Source organism: Cervus canadensis, chromosome X, assembly GCF_019320065.1.
Source record: "Cervus canadensis isolate Bull #8, Minnesota chromosome X, ASM1932006v1, whole genome shotgun sequence".
In the NCBI taxonomy this organism is placed as follows: Eukaryota; Metazoa; Chordata; class Mammalia; order Artiodactyla; family Cervidae; genus Cervus; species Cervus canadensis.
The window spans coordinates 11,107,323-11,120,295 of NC_057419.1; the positions used below are offsets into that span (position 1 = coordinate 11,107,323).

Here is a 12,973-nt window from a genome sequence, read left to right on the forward strand (position 1 = left end):
TTTGTCAGGAAAACCCCATCATTTTTTTTCAAGGAGAGATTAGAAAACAACAGAAGGAAAGTTAAGTGGCTCTGGAGGTCACTCAGGAAGCCCGGGCTCACACGTCAGAGGTCCCGTGTCTCCCTGTGGGTGCCCCACATCCATCCCTTGGGTAGCCGCCAGCTTCTTTACCTTGGGGGTCTCAGTCCACGCTGATCCTGCCTAAGAACACGAAAGTCAGGACCCCACGGCCCCTCCCTCACCCAGCGCTCTGCTTTCTCTTCCTCCTCGGGTTCCTCACACTCTTCAGTTCTTTCTTATTCATCGCTAGTCACCTTCTCCTAGAAGGAACAGCCCTTGAAGACCTGGGACCTGCCATCATAGTCAATATCCCGCCCATCAGGCAGCGGCAGAAACTTAAGGACGTTCCTGCCGGTTGGACACATAGAGATTATAAAGGAGGTCATTTGATGGAGATAGAACTCATCTCGGCTTTCCGATGGAGTAGCATCCTCTTACATCACGGGTGGAGATGCCCATGGGCGTAGCACCCACCCAGTGTGGGGGTCTGCAAGACCCTCTGCTGGGGAGGGAACCCCCCCCCAGCCCCGCCTGCAGTGACTGTGCTATTGAGAACCCAGGGGCATGGCTGAAAGCTTATGAGCACAACGTGTATCTGGTAGCATTTTATGGACAGCTCCTGGGCTCGGGGGTGGTGGTGGGGGACAGTTGTTTAAGCCTGTGGACCAATGGATGGAAAATGCCACCCAAACCATTGAGAGTCATGCTTGGAAATAGAATGAAAACCGTGATGCTGTGATCTCTGTCAATAGTCCAGAACGCTCTGTTCAGGATGAGCTGCCTTGTTGCATTTTTGTTTGTTTTGTTCAGTTGATCAGTTGTGTCCAACTCTTTGTGACCCCATGGACTTCAGCACGTCAGGCCTCCCTGTCCATCACCAGCTCCCGGAGTTTACCCAAACTCATGTCCATTGAGTTGGTGATGCCATCCAACCATCCCATCTTCTGTTGCCCCCTTCTCCTCCCGACTTCAATCTTTCACCAGACCTTGAGTTCCATTCATACTGATAGGAGAATGAGGCTTTTTCAATCTCCCCAGCTTCATAGGAAACTGCTCATTTTTCTTTCTAAATGAAAAGAAAACGTGTGTGTGGGTGTTTTCAGGAAAGTAAAGAGTCTAGTCCACCAGGCAGGTTTAAAGATCCTTTATTACGGAATCAGTCAGTATGTACAAACTCTAACATGAAAATAATGAGTGACAGAGATCAGACTATTTACAATGCTTTTTTTTTTTTTACAACATTTCTTTACAAGATTATTTCTCTCTAACATGACACACAAACAAAATCATTTATTACATACATAAATAAATATTGACTTTTAAATGACCTGTCTAAGGGACATGGTTTCTACAGGCTGTTTGGATGAGAGAGTAGCCATTCTGTTATCTGCGCACTATGGTTATGTCAAGGAAAAGCCCCAATAGCTCTGCAGAGAGACCTGTATGAGTCACTCTGTGAGTGGTGGAACTTGCCAGCTGACCAGGAGAGGTGAGAAGCTGAGTTTGGCCATGCAAAACCACAGACACGAGTTGCCGGCTTTGTGCATTTGTATCGTAAGTGAACGTACATGCATCGGGTATTTAGCCTCTGTGTTCTGGTGACCATATGCAAGTGTGCATAAGTTTAGATTGAGATATTTGCAGTCACAGGACTGAAGCTGACAAACCCCACGATACGTGGTGTAAGAAAGGGCGTTAAGTAAGACTCCCATCATCGTGAATGATGCTGTCCGGTCTGTAGGACAAAATGAACATTTGTACTCACATGATACCCAAATTCAGCCTTTTAATCAGATTCTTCAGTGGAGATAAAAGATAACCGCTAAAGGGCTTTTTTGGTCCAGTGTAACCACTTCCCAGGTGTGTCTACTCCAATTGACCCAGTTCCCCCTTGCAGAGGGCAGTTATTCAGTGAACATTGTTATGATGCAGTGATTCTCGTCGGGGGTGACTCTGTACCCCAAGAGGGTGTGGGCCGTGACCACAGAGCGTGTGGTCATTACACCCAGGGTGGGGTGCTCCTCGCCTCTGGTGGGTGGAGACCAGGGGTGCCTCTCCACGCCCCACAGGGCCGAGGGCAGATCCTGCCCGCCAACAGAGAACCCTGCAGACCCACATCTCAGCAGTGCTGAGCTGAAGGAGGGGTTCTTCTGCTCTCTAGATGGGTTCTGGGTTCTTCCAGGTCTTCCTAGGACAGAGATCTGTTTGGAAACTTTGGATTTCGGAAAATGTAGCATCATAAACGTTACTGTCTCTTGAAGAAAATTTTATTGGAGTGTAATTGCTTTATAATGTTGTGTTAGTTTCTGCTCAGCTCTAAGTGTACATTTATCCCCTTGTTTCTTGATTTCCTTCCCATTTATGTATATTTAAAAAACACTGGCTGATGTGAAGGGCACACATTCATTTATAAAGATTGCTCCCAGAGCCCACTTAGAACAAGAGGATAGCCCAGATAAATAAACCCATCGCTGAGGAGTGAATATTCTCAGTAAAAAGATGCACTTAGCCGTGATGTATATTGGGTTAGACACCTGTATTTGATGACTTTATGTGGTTGATGAGCTTGACTTTTAAAGAGTAAATACTGTCACTGAATATACTTTGTCTCATATGAGAGAAATGCATCTAATTTCAATAAAACAGAGGATCAGCTACTAAATTGGTTTTAAAATTAAACAACTTTTAGACTTTTATTACGGCAAATGTTTAAAAATTCAAAAAACTGTAATTATATTTTTGCTCTTTTAAATATTATTGAAATTTATAAAGGAAACTCAGCTTTCTTTTATTGTCTAATTAACAGTTTTCTCTTCCAATAATACTAATAAAATTTATCAAATATTATAGCAGAATGAAATGCTCATAAGACCTGCTTCAGGTATTTTAAGGAAGACAGAAGCTTCAGAACCTTGATCCTAACTAAAAATGTATCTGCTCAACGTCTATGACCCAGGTAAAAGAAATGTCATTAAATTTTACAAAATTAAGTGTGTTTAATAATTTAATAATATTTGCATCTATGTATACACTCCCGCGTTTTAAACTGTACAACAGTACAAAGATGGGCTGGCACAAATACTTATGGATATATTTAGGACAAATGAAGGCAGACGATAAACACACAGCCAATAATAATTTGAAGCCTTCCCTTCTGAGATTCTGAAGGTTTGAAAATTCAGATGCTGGGCACGGCGTCTTGGGAAAACTCGTGGTTTCAGCGACCATCTCTGGGTTTGCGCATGCGTCCTCCGTGAAGGCGGGCCCTCCCGTCTCCGTGCAGAAGGGGAACCCGCTGGCTCTGCAGGACACTCTGTTGCAGAGTCCACCCCAGACCACTTTAGGAGCTGCAGAGAAACAGCCCGAAGCACCACCAGCCGGCTGCACCCTTGAGATCCCTACGTAGCCCCTCGCGCAGGGCTGCAAAGCACCGCCCGCCTGATCAAGCTTCCAAGCTCGGTTGAAGAAGTTTTTTCGATCTGTTCCGTCGGAGATCCATGCCTACCGGCCCTGGGGTTCTCTGGGGAGAGAGGCGTGCATGTGATAACAGGGGTCGTCTCTCTGCCTGGTGTCCGCACTGAAGAGCCTGGACCTCCCGGGGCGAGTGGAGACCCTCACGTTCACGCCCCTCATTGCTAACTCAACCCCCGGCAACCAGGGCGCTCACCGCAGGCTTTTGGGAAGGAAGACAACGGCAGGCTTCCAGGCCCACAAGAGCATTGAGTGAAAACATCCTCGTTTTCCCTGTGTAGATAATGAGATAAGGACGCCCTTCCGTGAAAATGTTTAATTTGGAGAAATCGCTGTTTTCTCATAGAATCGATACCGATGGGGAAAACAGATTATTCCAATGATCTTTAGAGTTGCACCTGCCACTGGTGACTTGGGAAAGCAATTTCTGCAGCGACTGGTACTCAAGCTATCCACGTGTATATGTGTGCGTCTGTGTATGTGTGTGTGTATTTACATGTATGTATATATTGTATGCTGCTGCTGCTGCTAAGTCACTTCAGTCGTGTCCGACTCTGTGCAACCCCACAGAGGGCAGCTCACCAGGCTCCTCTGTCCTTGGGATTCTCCAGGCAATACTGGAGTGGATTGCCATCTCCTTCTCCATATATATTGTATACCTACCCGGAAGTATACAGACACATACATACATGTGTATACACATGGGTGTTTCCTCAAGCAAAAAATATATTAAAACATCTCTGGTTTAAGGGTGCCCCAGTATCCCCCTCAACACTATATACTAACACCGTGTCTTAACTTGAGTTCCTGCTATGAGGCATTAGTATGGAGCCTCATAATTCTTCAATTAAATTTTTCATAATTTTTCATAAAGTTTTCAAATAAGATGTAATAGATTTGAAGGAGTTAAGAAAGGTTTCCTGTTTAGTTGTTAAGTTGTGTCTGACTCTTTGCGACCCCACGGACTGCAGCCCGCCAGGTTCCTCTGTCCATGGGATTTTCTCCAGGCAAGCATACTGGAGTGGGTTGCCATTTCCTCCTCCAGGGGCATCTTTGCAACCCAGGGATCAAACCCGAATCTCCTGCATTGGCAGGCAGATTCTTTACCACTGAGCCACATGGAAAGCAAAGTCCCCCTCTACCTTTTCTACATTACGGAGAATATTCTACCAAAGAGCTTGCTTTGATTAAGAAAAGGGGGGAAATCTCAGTAAAGATTTGAAAACATTCAATAGTTGGGATTCTTTCATTTCAAGCAAGAGGTTTTGTAGCGTGTCAGACACATGTAAGCGTCAAAACATAATGTACCAGCAACTGTTTTCCCCATTAAGGAAAAAAGGAAAATATAAATAAAAGTATCAGGGAAACTTCTTGTAGGATGAAGTATTAAAAAGCAGCCCCAGAAAGCAGTTTTAATTTCTCCAGGGCAGACTCTGGGTAGCAGTGTTGACTCCTCCTGGCTGGGAATGTCTTAACAGAAATTGTCATTTAGAGGCCAAACTAATCTTTGTCTTTGTATAAAATGGAGCTGAAATGCTTGAAGCTGGAGCATTTTAGGTTTAAATTAATTGGCAATATTTCGGGTTTACCGATTTTTCAGTTGAAAAAAAAAGAAACCACAGGTGATTAAAAACAAAAAATTCATCTTCAGAAATCTTTGAATAAATATTAGGGCGTAAAAATCTGGATACTCCTCTGTGGATCTGGCAAATCAAATCAATAATTTAATTTCCAAGTGTAACTGCTTACGTGCAGGCCTATTACGTGTGTAAACTGTGTAAATTGCTTCTTTGGAGAATCTGTTGATGCAAATTCGGGGACATGTCAGACCTGCATTGGGAGGAGCTCCACCACACAGGCAGGCAAGAATTAGAAGCGGAACAGCGCTGGGCTGCGTGTCGTCCGTTCTCACGGGAACCAGTCCCTCCGCCTTCACAAGGCCCACTGCACGTCCCTGGTTTTTGGGGCGCGTTTTCCGGGGCAGACAGAGCGTTGAGCACCCCGCGGTTATTAGGCAGGGGCGGGCGGTCCTCCGGGAAGGGCCTGGTGCCTCCCAGCGGGCACGGCCAGTCCTTGGGGGGTTGTGCCAGCTTCCACACTCGCTCAGGGTTCAGACGGGCTCTCGGAGCATCTCAGTACCTTTCTTCAGGAGGCTTGTAGTGGTGGGGATGGCGGTGTTTCAGATGGGGGCCTAGAAACAGAACGACGTGTCAGTCCGGCCGCCGTCCCCGGCTGGACCGACCGGAGGAACAGCTGCCTGTCTGGACCCTGCCCGCGGTCCCTGCCACCCAGGTCCTCCTGGCCCTGACTCTGAACCTGCAGACACACATCTACCCTGCCTCTCTTTTCTCTCTGCCTTCCCCGGCTCTCTGGTTCCCTCGGAAAAACCGTAAGATCACAAGAGAAAGAAGACAAGCCTCTTTCTTCATAGTTATATGAGCCGGCCAGAACCCTTTGTATTTCCTCGGAAAACTTTAGAAATTAACACACACTTTCATGACACACACACTTTTCGGTGGAGAGACACTGTAAGTGGTGGGTGGATGTGGTCCCAAACGGGACGGGCCGTCACACAGGGCGCTCCCACTGGGGTGGTTTTTATTTGTCTTTAAACTCCTAAGTGCAAAAAGCTACTGGGGCAAATTTGATCCATCATTTAAAAAAATAAAACCAGGATCATTAATTCTTAGCTTTGACGTGGCTTTTTAAAGTTTAAGCTGAGAAAGCAATGTACATAATCTAAAACCCAACAGGAGGCTCTCTTTGTTTTAAATACACAATTGTTACCATTTAGTTTTGCTAAGGACTAATTTTTGTAAATACACAATTGTTACCACTTAATTTTGCTAATTACTAAATATTGTAAATACACAATTGCTGCCATTTAGTCTTGTTAATAACTAATCTTTGTAAATACACAATTGTTACCACTTAGTTTTGCTAATAACTGTTATAAATACACAATTGTTGCCATTTAGTTTTGCTAATAACTAAAATTAGCTTCCCTATGTTTTTACTAATAGAACAGAGACAAGTGTGAAACAGTGGAGGGGGTGGATGCCTACTATTTCTAGCACACCATCTACATGACTAACTTAAAGTGACGGAAGAATTGAAGCAAAAAGTAAGAATCTGATATTTTAAATGATCTGTTTAAAAACAGGAATAGAATGAAAGCAACGCTCCTAAGATACAGCTGTTGAAATGACTGTTAAAAAAAAAAATTGGTATTTAGCCACAATAATTTGGGAAGACTATCCTCCACGTAGATTCTTCTCTTTGCCCAACACCGTGAGCCGCAGTGTTCCTAGTTTCCACAGCACTTCCCCTGGTCTTGTCCAAGCCTAACTCTCCTCACCTTCTTGACCTCCAGTACACACCCCCACGTTGAGTTACTACCCACATGCCGATGACCTTCAAAGCTTTCAGCGCTGGACCCTGCAGTCCCGAAAGCCTTCAGGAAGTCTCCGTCTCACTATCCCACAGGTGACTCAGATGCAGTCCTCTCTCTGTTAATCTCACCATCCTCCGTCTCACACCCCGACCTAGGCCTCAAGCACCTTGGACCATGGTTCCAGCAAACCACATCCTCTTGCACTAAATAACTCTTGGCTTCCTTCTGCACTTATTCCACTGTGTGTACTTTTTGTTCCCCAACACATACATTTTTAAGTTTTATTAGTATATAGTTGATTTACAAATGTTGCGTTTAATTTCTGCTGTAGACCAAAGTGATTCAATTTTACATATACAGTATGTATATATATATATAGTACAGTTTTATATATACTGTTTTTATATGTACACACACACTATATATATTCTTTTCCATCATGGTTCCCTGGTGGCTCAGATGGTAAAGCGTCTGCCCGCAACGCGAGAGACCTGGGCTTGATCCCTGGGTTGGGAAGATCTCCTGGAGAAGGAAATGGCAACCCCACTCCGGTGCTCTTGCCTAGAAAATTCCATGGATGGAGGAGCCTAGTGAGCTACGGTCCATGGGGCCCCAAAGAGTCAGACACGACTAAGTGACTTCCCTTTCTTTCTTATCACAGAATATAGGATACAGTCCCCTTGCTCACACACAATGTATATTCTTTTCCATCGTGGTTTATCACAGAATATAGGATGCAGAATGTTCCCTTGCTCCACGGTAGGACCTTGGTGTTTATCCATCCTATGTATACTGGTTTCTATAGTCCCAAACTCCCGCAGGTCTGTTCTGTCTATCTGTGAGTCCGTTTCTGATTCACAGTTAAGTTCCTTTGTGCCGTACTTTAGATTCCACGTGAGTGACATCTATGAAACAAGAACAGACTAACAGACATAGAGAACATACTTGTGGCTGCGGAGGGTGGAAGGGAGGGTGGGGTTGGGGGCGGACCATGACTTTAGGGTTAACAGACCCAGCACATATTCAATCACTGCCAAAGCTAACAGTTCCGGCCCCTGAAGAGATCACTAGATTTTCTTTCCCGTTTTTTTTTTAACATCAGTAAACACACTTGGATGAAAACTCCTTTATGGTAAATAACTGCAACCACCCCCCAACACGTCTCCTTAGTGCTGCCCGGGAGGCTGTTTGTTTTGAAACAATAGGTGACGATTATTTTTAATCTACTTGATTTAGCAGGAAGTCAAGTAGATTGATTTGGGTTATATTGGGAAGAAAATTTATGTAATATAGATTGTGAAAGTGAAAGTTGGGGCAGTGGTGTCCCGCTCTTTGCGACCCTAAGGACTATACAGTCCATGGAATTCTCCAGGCCAGAATACTGGAGTGGGTAGCCTTTCCCTTCTCCAGGGGGTCTTCCCAACCCAGAGATCAAACCCAGGTCTCCCGCATTGCAGGCAGATTCTTTACCAGCTGAGCTACCAGGGGAGCCGATAAGATTATATATAGTAGAAATATATGTAATAAGCTCCATAGCAAAGTAATATTTCTTATATAGTTATATTTGAACATCTTAATCTTTAGAATGATACAAGATGACAGATTTTTTTCCCCCTTGTGTGGGTGCATGCTAAGTCACTTCAGTGGTGTCCGATTCTGTGCGACCCCATGGACTATAACCCGTCCAGGCTCCTCTGTCCATGGGACTCTCCAGGTAAGAAAACTGGAGTGGGTTGCCATGCCCTCCTCCAGGGGATCTTCCCAACCCAGGGATCAAGCCTTATGTCTCTAACATCTGCCTGCACTGGAAGCCCTAGCTCTTGTGTATTTACGGTTAGAAGATAAGGAAGAAGCATGCCTTCTGTAGGGCAAAAAAGTAACAGAAGGGGAGGAGGAGGCTGCATGGGAGAGAAAAAGGGAGCGAGTCAGGTCTGCTGGGAGGAAGCACGTACAAAGGGGAGGGAGGGCTTCAGGTTCAGAGAACTCCCCTTGGGTAGGAGCCTGCAATGCTGGATCCATGGATTTTCGTTTTTCCACTAAGACTTCTGTGTGTCTGCAAGCCGGGCGGTACCCCCCAACCCCAGCAGGGACTCACGGTGCACGTCGGGCGTCCGGAAGGTCCTAATGGTGGCGGGCCCCTCCCCGCCCGCGGTCAGCACCTGCACCTCCAGGCGGTAGAGGGTGGCGGGCCGCAGACCCGGGACCGAGAGCTCGGGGTGATCCTGGGGAAGGGGAGGGAAGGGGTTGGGGAACACGGGCCGTCAGGCGCCGCCTCTGACCACGACCCGCGTCGGGACTCTCCTCCAGAGACCACGCCCCTCATGACGTCACCGTGTTACACGCGGTTCGCTCGCTTGGACTCCACCGTGTTCGGGGGTCCCGTGGTCTGTCCACGTTCGCCGGAGACCATCCCCCCTCCCGGGTGTTCTGGGCAGCAAGGAGACCCCGACTCTTGGCAGCCAAGAGCTCAGATGAGCCAGGCCAGTTCTTGGCGCTCACCCCCGCCCCCTCCCGGGGACGATTTTCCATTCCTGGAACCTAAGACTTTCCCAGGCTTTAAAAGTTTTCATCTGCACATCTTGTGATGTGAATTCTTGATAATCCACATCTCGGGGAAACGCGCCAACTTGCACTCCTTAAAAGACAGTATCTGTCAGTGCCGGCAGCCAAAAAAATGTTTCTTTTTATGCCAACGCTTTTTTTTGGGGGGGAGGTGTCTCAGAACTCAATAGAACCTAAGCACATACACAGAATAATTACTGTCCAATTCCATGGAATTTTTTTTTTTCCTTCCGGGATTTAAGTTATTTTTTTCTCTTCTTGGAGCAAGAGTTGCATATTCTAAGGGTGTTTTGAGAGTTGGTAAAAGCCCACACATGCTTTTTTTTCTCCCCCCAAGCCAAGGAATTAAGTTGGCCTGGAAGGCACTCCAGCTCATTATGTGCTCTGGCCAGATTTGAAGGGGAAAATGAAGAGAAAGAACAAGGTTCTTTTAGCTCTTTCCCCCCCAAATTTAACACTTCAAATGGGGCACGTCTGCTTGGCCCAAAAGGACAGGGATTCAAAAGAACATAAAATGGTGAAACCTTTGCGTTCTGTGTGGACAGGAGAGGTCTCCTGAAGAGCTGGCCCTGGTCATCACGTTTAGCTAGATGACAGTTTCTCCTAAGTTTATGGTGATGATAATTGATCTACAGGAACCCTGGTGTTGTGTTCCGATTCTTACAAAAGAATTCACTGGGGTCCCACAGGAACCCTGGCAGTGTGTTTTGACTGTTGCAAAAGAATTCATGCAGGAGAAGAAAGCCTACATGTGAGTCTCAGCAAGCCGGCCCTGCAGTGGGGGTTTGCGGTGCCCGAGTGCCTCCCCCAGGGATGCTCCGGCCGCGTGGTGGGGGGACCCACCCCGAGATGGGGTGGGCGGACGGGTGCTCACCGCGGGCAGGATCTGGGACTGTGAGATGATGCTGTTCGGGAGGCTGTTGGGCCGGCTCTCGGTGGTGACCTCGGCCCAGGTCACCTGGAAGCCGGTGGCCGGCCGCGGCAGGCCCGCCTTGCTGACCGTCCAGGAGAAGTGCCCCGTGATGTTGGCGTCGTGCACCGCGAAGGAGGCGGACAGGTTCTCGGGCTTGGCCTGCACTTTGGGGCGCACGTGACTGCGACCTGTGGGTGCAGGAAGGGGAACCGCGGGGTGGGGGGTTAGGGGGGTGGAGAGAGAACAGTTGTGCACCCTGGGGAGGAGGCAGTGTTCAGACTGCGGTTCTCTGGGCCCCAGGGTCAGCGACGCAGCCTCCCTTGGCTGGGTGGGGTGGGGGGGGGGTGTCCCACGGCCACCTGGGCAGATGGCATCTGAGTTAGACCCTCATCTCTGCAGCTCTGAGCCCAGTGGCTGCTCATGGCTCAGGGTCATTTTTGAGTCCAGCTTGCACATGGGGGTGGACAATGCAGAAAAGAGTGCCGTGATCTCAGAGGACCCGGCCACCGAGAGGGCAGGAGTGGGTGCTGGGGGAGGGGGCGGGTGGGGAAGGCTGGGGTCGCCATGAGAGCCGTCGGCAGTGACCAGGGTTAGCTCCCAGGCGGGGCCTCTGAGGATAAGTGACCCTCGATGTGGGCTGGGGCTGCAGAAGGTGGAGACGGGGGATGGAAAGGGTGTGAAGGGTGATGCCCCTGGGGCCGGGCTGAGCACAAGTCAAGTGAATTAGACGAGGTGCCCCGCAGCACCTGCGGAGAGGTGCCGGCCCCCTCTTCTCAGGGTTTGAGCTTCCAAGCTTGGGCTTCCCTGGTGGCTCAGCTGGTAAAGAATCTGCCTGCAATGCAGGAGACCCTGATTCAGTTCCTGGGTTGGGAAGACCCCCTGGAGAAGGGAAAGGTAGCCACTCCAATATTCTTGGACTTTCCTGGTGGCTCAGCTGGTAAAGAATCTGCCTGCAATGCAGGAGACCCTGACTCAGTTCCTGGGTTGGGAAGATCCCCTGGAGAAGGGAAAGGCTACCCACTCCGGTATTCTGGCCTGGAGAATTCCATGGACTGTCCATGGGGCCGCAAAGAGTCAGACACAACTGAGCAACTTTCATTTTCAAGTTCTAAGGGCTGATCCTTCAGCAAAGCCTGTGTCGCTAAGTGCAGCTGGACTTCTGAACTGATGTGAACATTCATACACAGGTTACCTTCAGACAGGGCTGTCCTAGGGCCGTCTAGAAAGGGGTGATCCTTGTGGGTCTCAGGGCCTTGTGAATCGCGCTTTGGAGCTGTGCCCACCGCCACGCCCCCAGGGATTCCAGGTGACACGTACCCTCCTCCACGCCGGGGCAGCTGAAGTGCTTGTGGGTCTTCCCCTTGAGCGCGGAGCATGGCGGGGTCGTGAAGGACGCGCTCTCCGCCTTCCAGCGGCCCAGGGGCCGTGCGGCTTGCACGATCACCTTGTATTTGCAGGAGAACGACAGGTCTGGAAGAATCATGTAGTTTTCCTAGAGCGAGATGGAGACAGAACAGGCCAGCTATAAAAATCTCACAAGGGAACGGACTTGGCAGGAGATGCAGTGATATCCCAGGCGGTTGTCTGCTTGTAATGTGGCAGGGCGGTGTGTGTGTATGTGATACGGCCTTTACACAAAACACATAGGGTCCCCGCCGAGATGAATCACAACCATGACCCACTCCCTGGGCGAGGGGGGTCACCCAGGCTCTAGAATAACCGGGGAGAAGCATTTGGTCCACGGCAGCCCCCTTCTGACCATCACGACCCGCCATGGGGAGCTGGCTGGACAGAGAGGGTGAAAAGCTGTGACTATCAAGCTGATTTGTTATTAAAAAAAAAAAGCTAGCTCGGGTTTCCTCCCAGACGCAGGCTCAGTTTAGACCTGAGTCTTTCCTGAAGGCAGAGAAGACATTGTGGAGCCACATCTCTCCTCCCCTTTCTGGACGGCTCTCTCTGGTTGGTTCCGGCCAGAATGCGATGATTAAACAGGGTCACGAGGCCAGGCTCAACAGTGGAGGGCTGAGGGGCTGGGAGTGTGGCCTTGCAGGAAGAGGAAGCTGACGGTGATGGTGATAACAAGCTACTGTGCTGTTTCTCTCTGTGTGTGAGCGTGTGCGTGCCCACTGTAGGATGTCGTTGTTGTGGCCTCCTGCACACATATAGAACCTTACCGGAACAGGAAAGCTGACCGTGACGGTTGTAACAAGCTAAGGCGAGCTTTGCCTCCCTTGTGTGTGAGCGTGTGTGTGTGTGTCCATTCTGGGGTGTCGCTGTCAGGACCTCATGTATGCTACATATATAACCTTATAGGAACAGGAAAGCTGACGGTGATGGTTGTAACAAGTTAGTGTGATGTCTCCTTCCCTTGGTGTGTGAGGGTGTGTGTGTGTTCCTTCTAGGGTGTCGTTGTCAGGACCTCGTGTATACTACATATGTAACCTTACAGGAACAGGAAAGCTGATGGCGATGGTTGTAACAAGCTAGTGTGAGGTTTCTTACCCTTGGTGTGTTAGAGTGTGTGTGTCCATTCTAGGCCAGCAGCTGTGTTAGGGTGTGTGTGTGTCCATTCT

The 12,973-nt window shown here is 48.6% G+C and overlaps 2 protein-coding genes across 3 annotated transcripts in view; one reads left to right on the forward strand and one right to left on the reverse strand.

The window, feature by feature from the left end:
- Window positions 1-12,973, forward strand: part of LOC122434556 — a 456,430-nt gene that overhangs the window by 433,663 nt on the left and 9,794 nt on the right. The gene's annotated exons all lie outside the window — the stretch shown is intronic.
- ANOS1 (anosmin 1) overlaps window positions 1,189-12,973 on the reverse strand; it is a 198,245-nt gene continuing 186,460 nt past the window's right edge. Inside the window, exons 11-14 of the mRNA XM_043458045.1 lie at window positions 11,718-11,892; window positions 10,362-10,588; window positions 9,021-9,147; window positions 1,189-5,722 (exon numbers count right to left, since the gene is read on the reverse strand). Coding sequence (XP_043313980.1) covers window positions 5,664-5,722; window positions 9,021-9,147; window positions 10,362-10,588; window positions 11,718-11,892 — 588 coding nt within the window. The 3' untranslated portion in view covers window positions 1,189-5,663. The remainder of the gene's footprint in view (window positions 5,723-9,020; window positions 9,148-10,361; window positions 10,589-11,717; window positions 11,893-12,973) is intronic.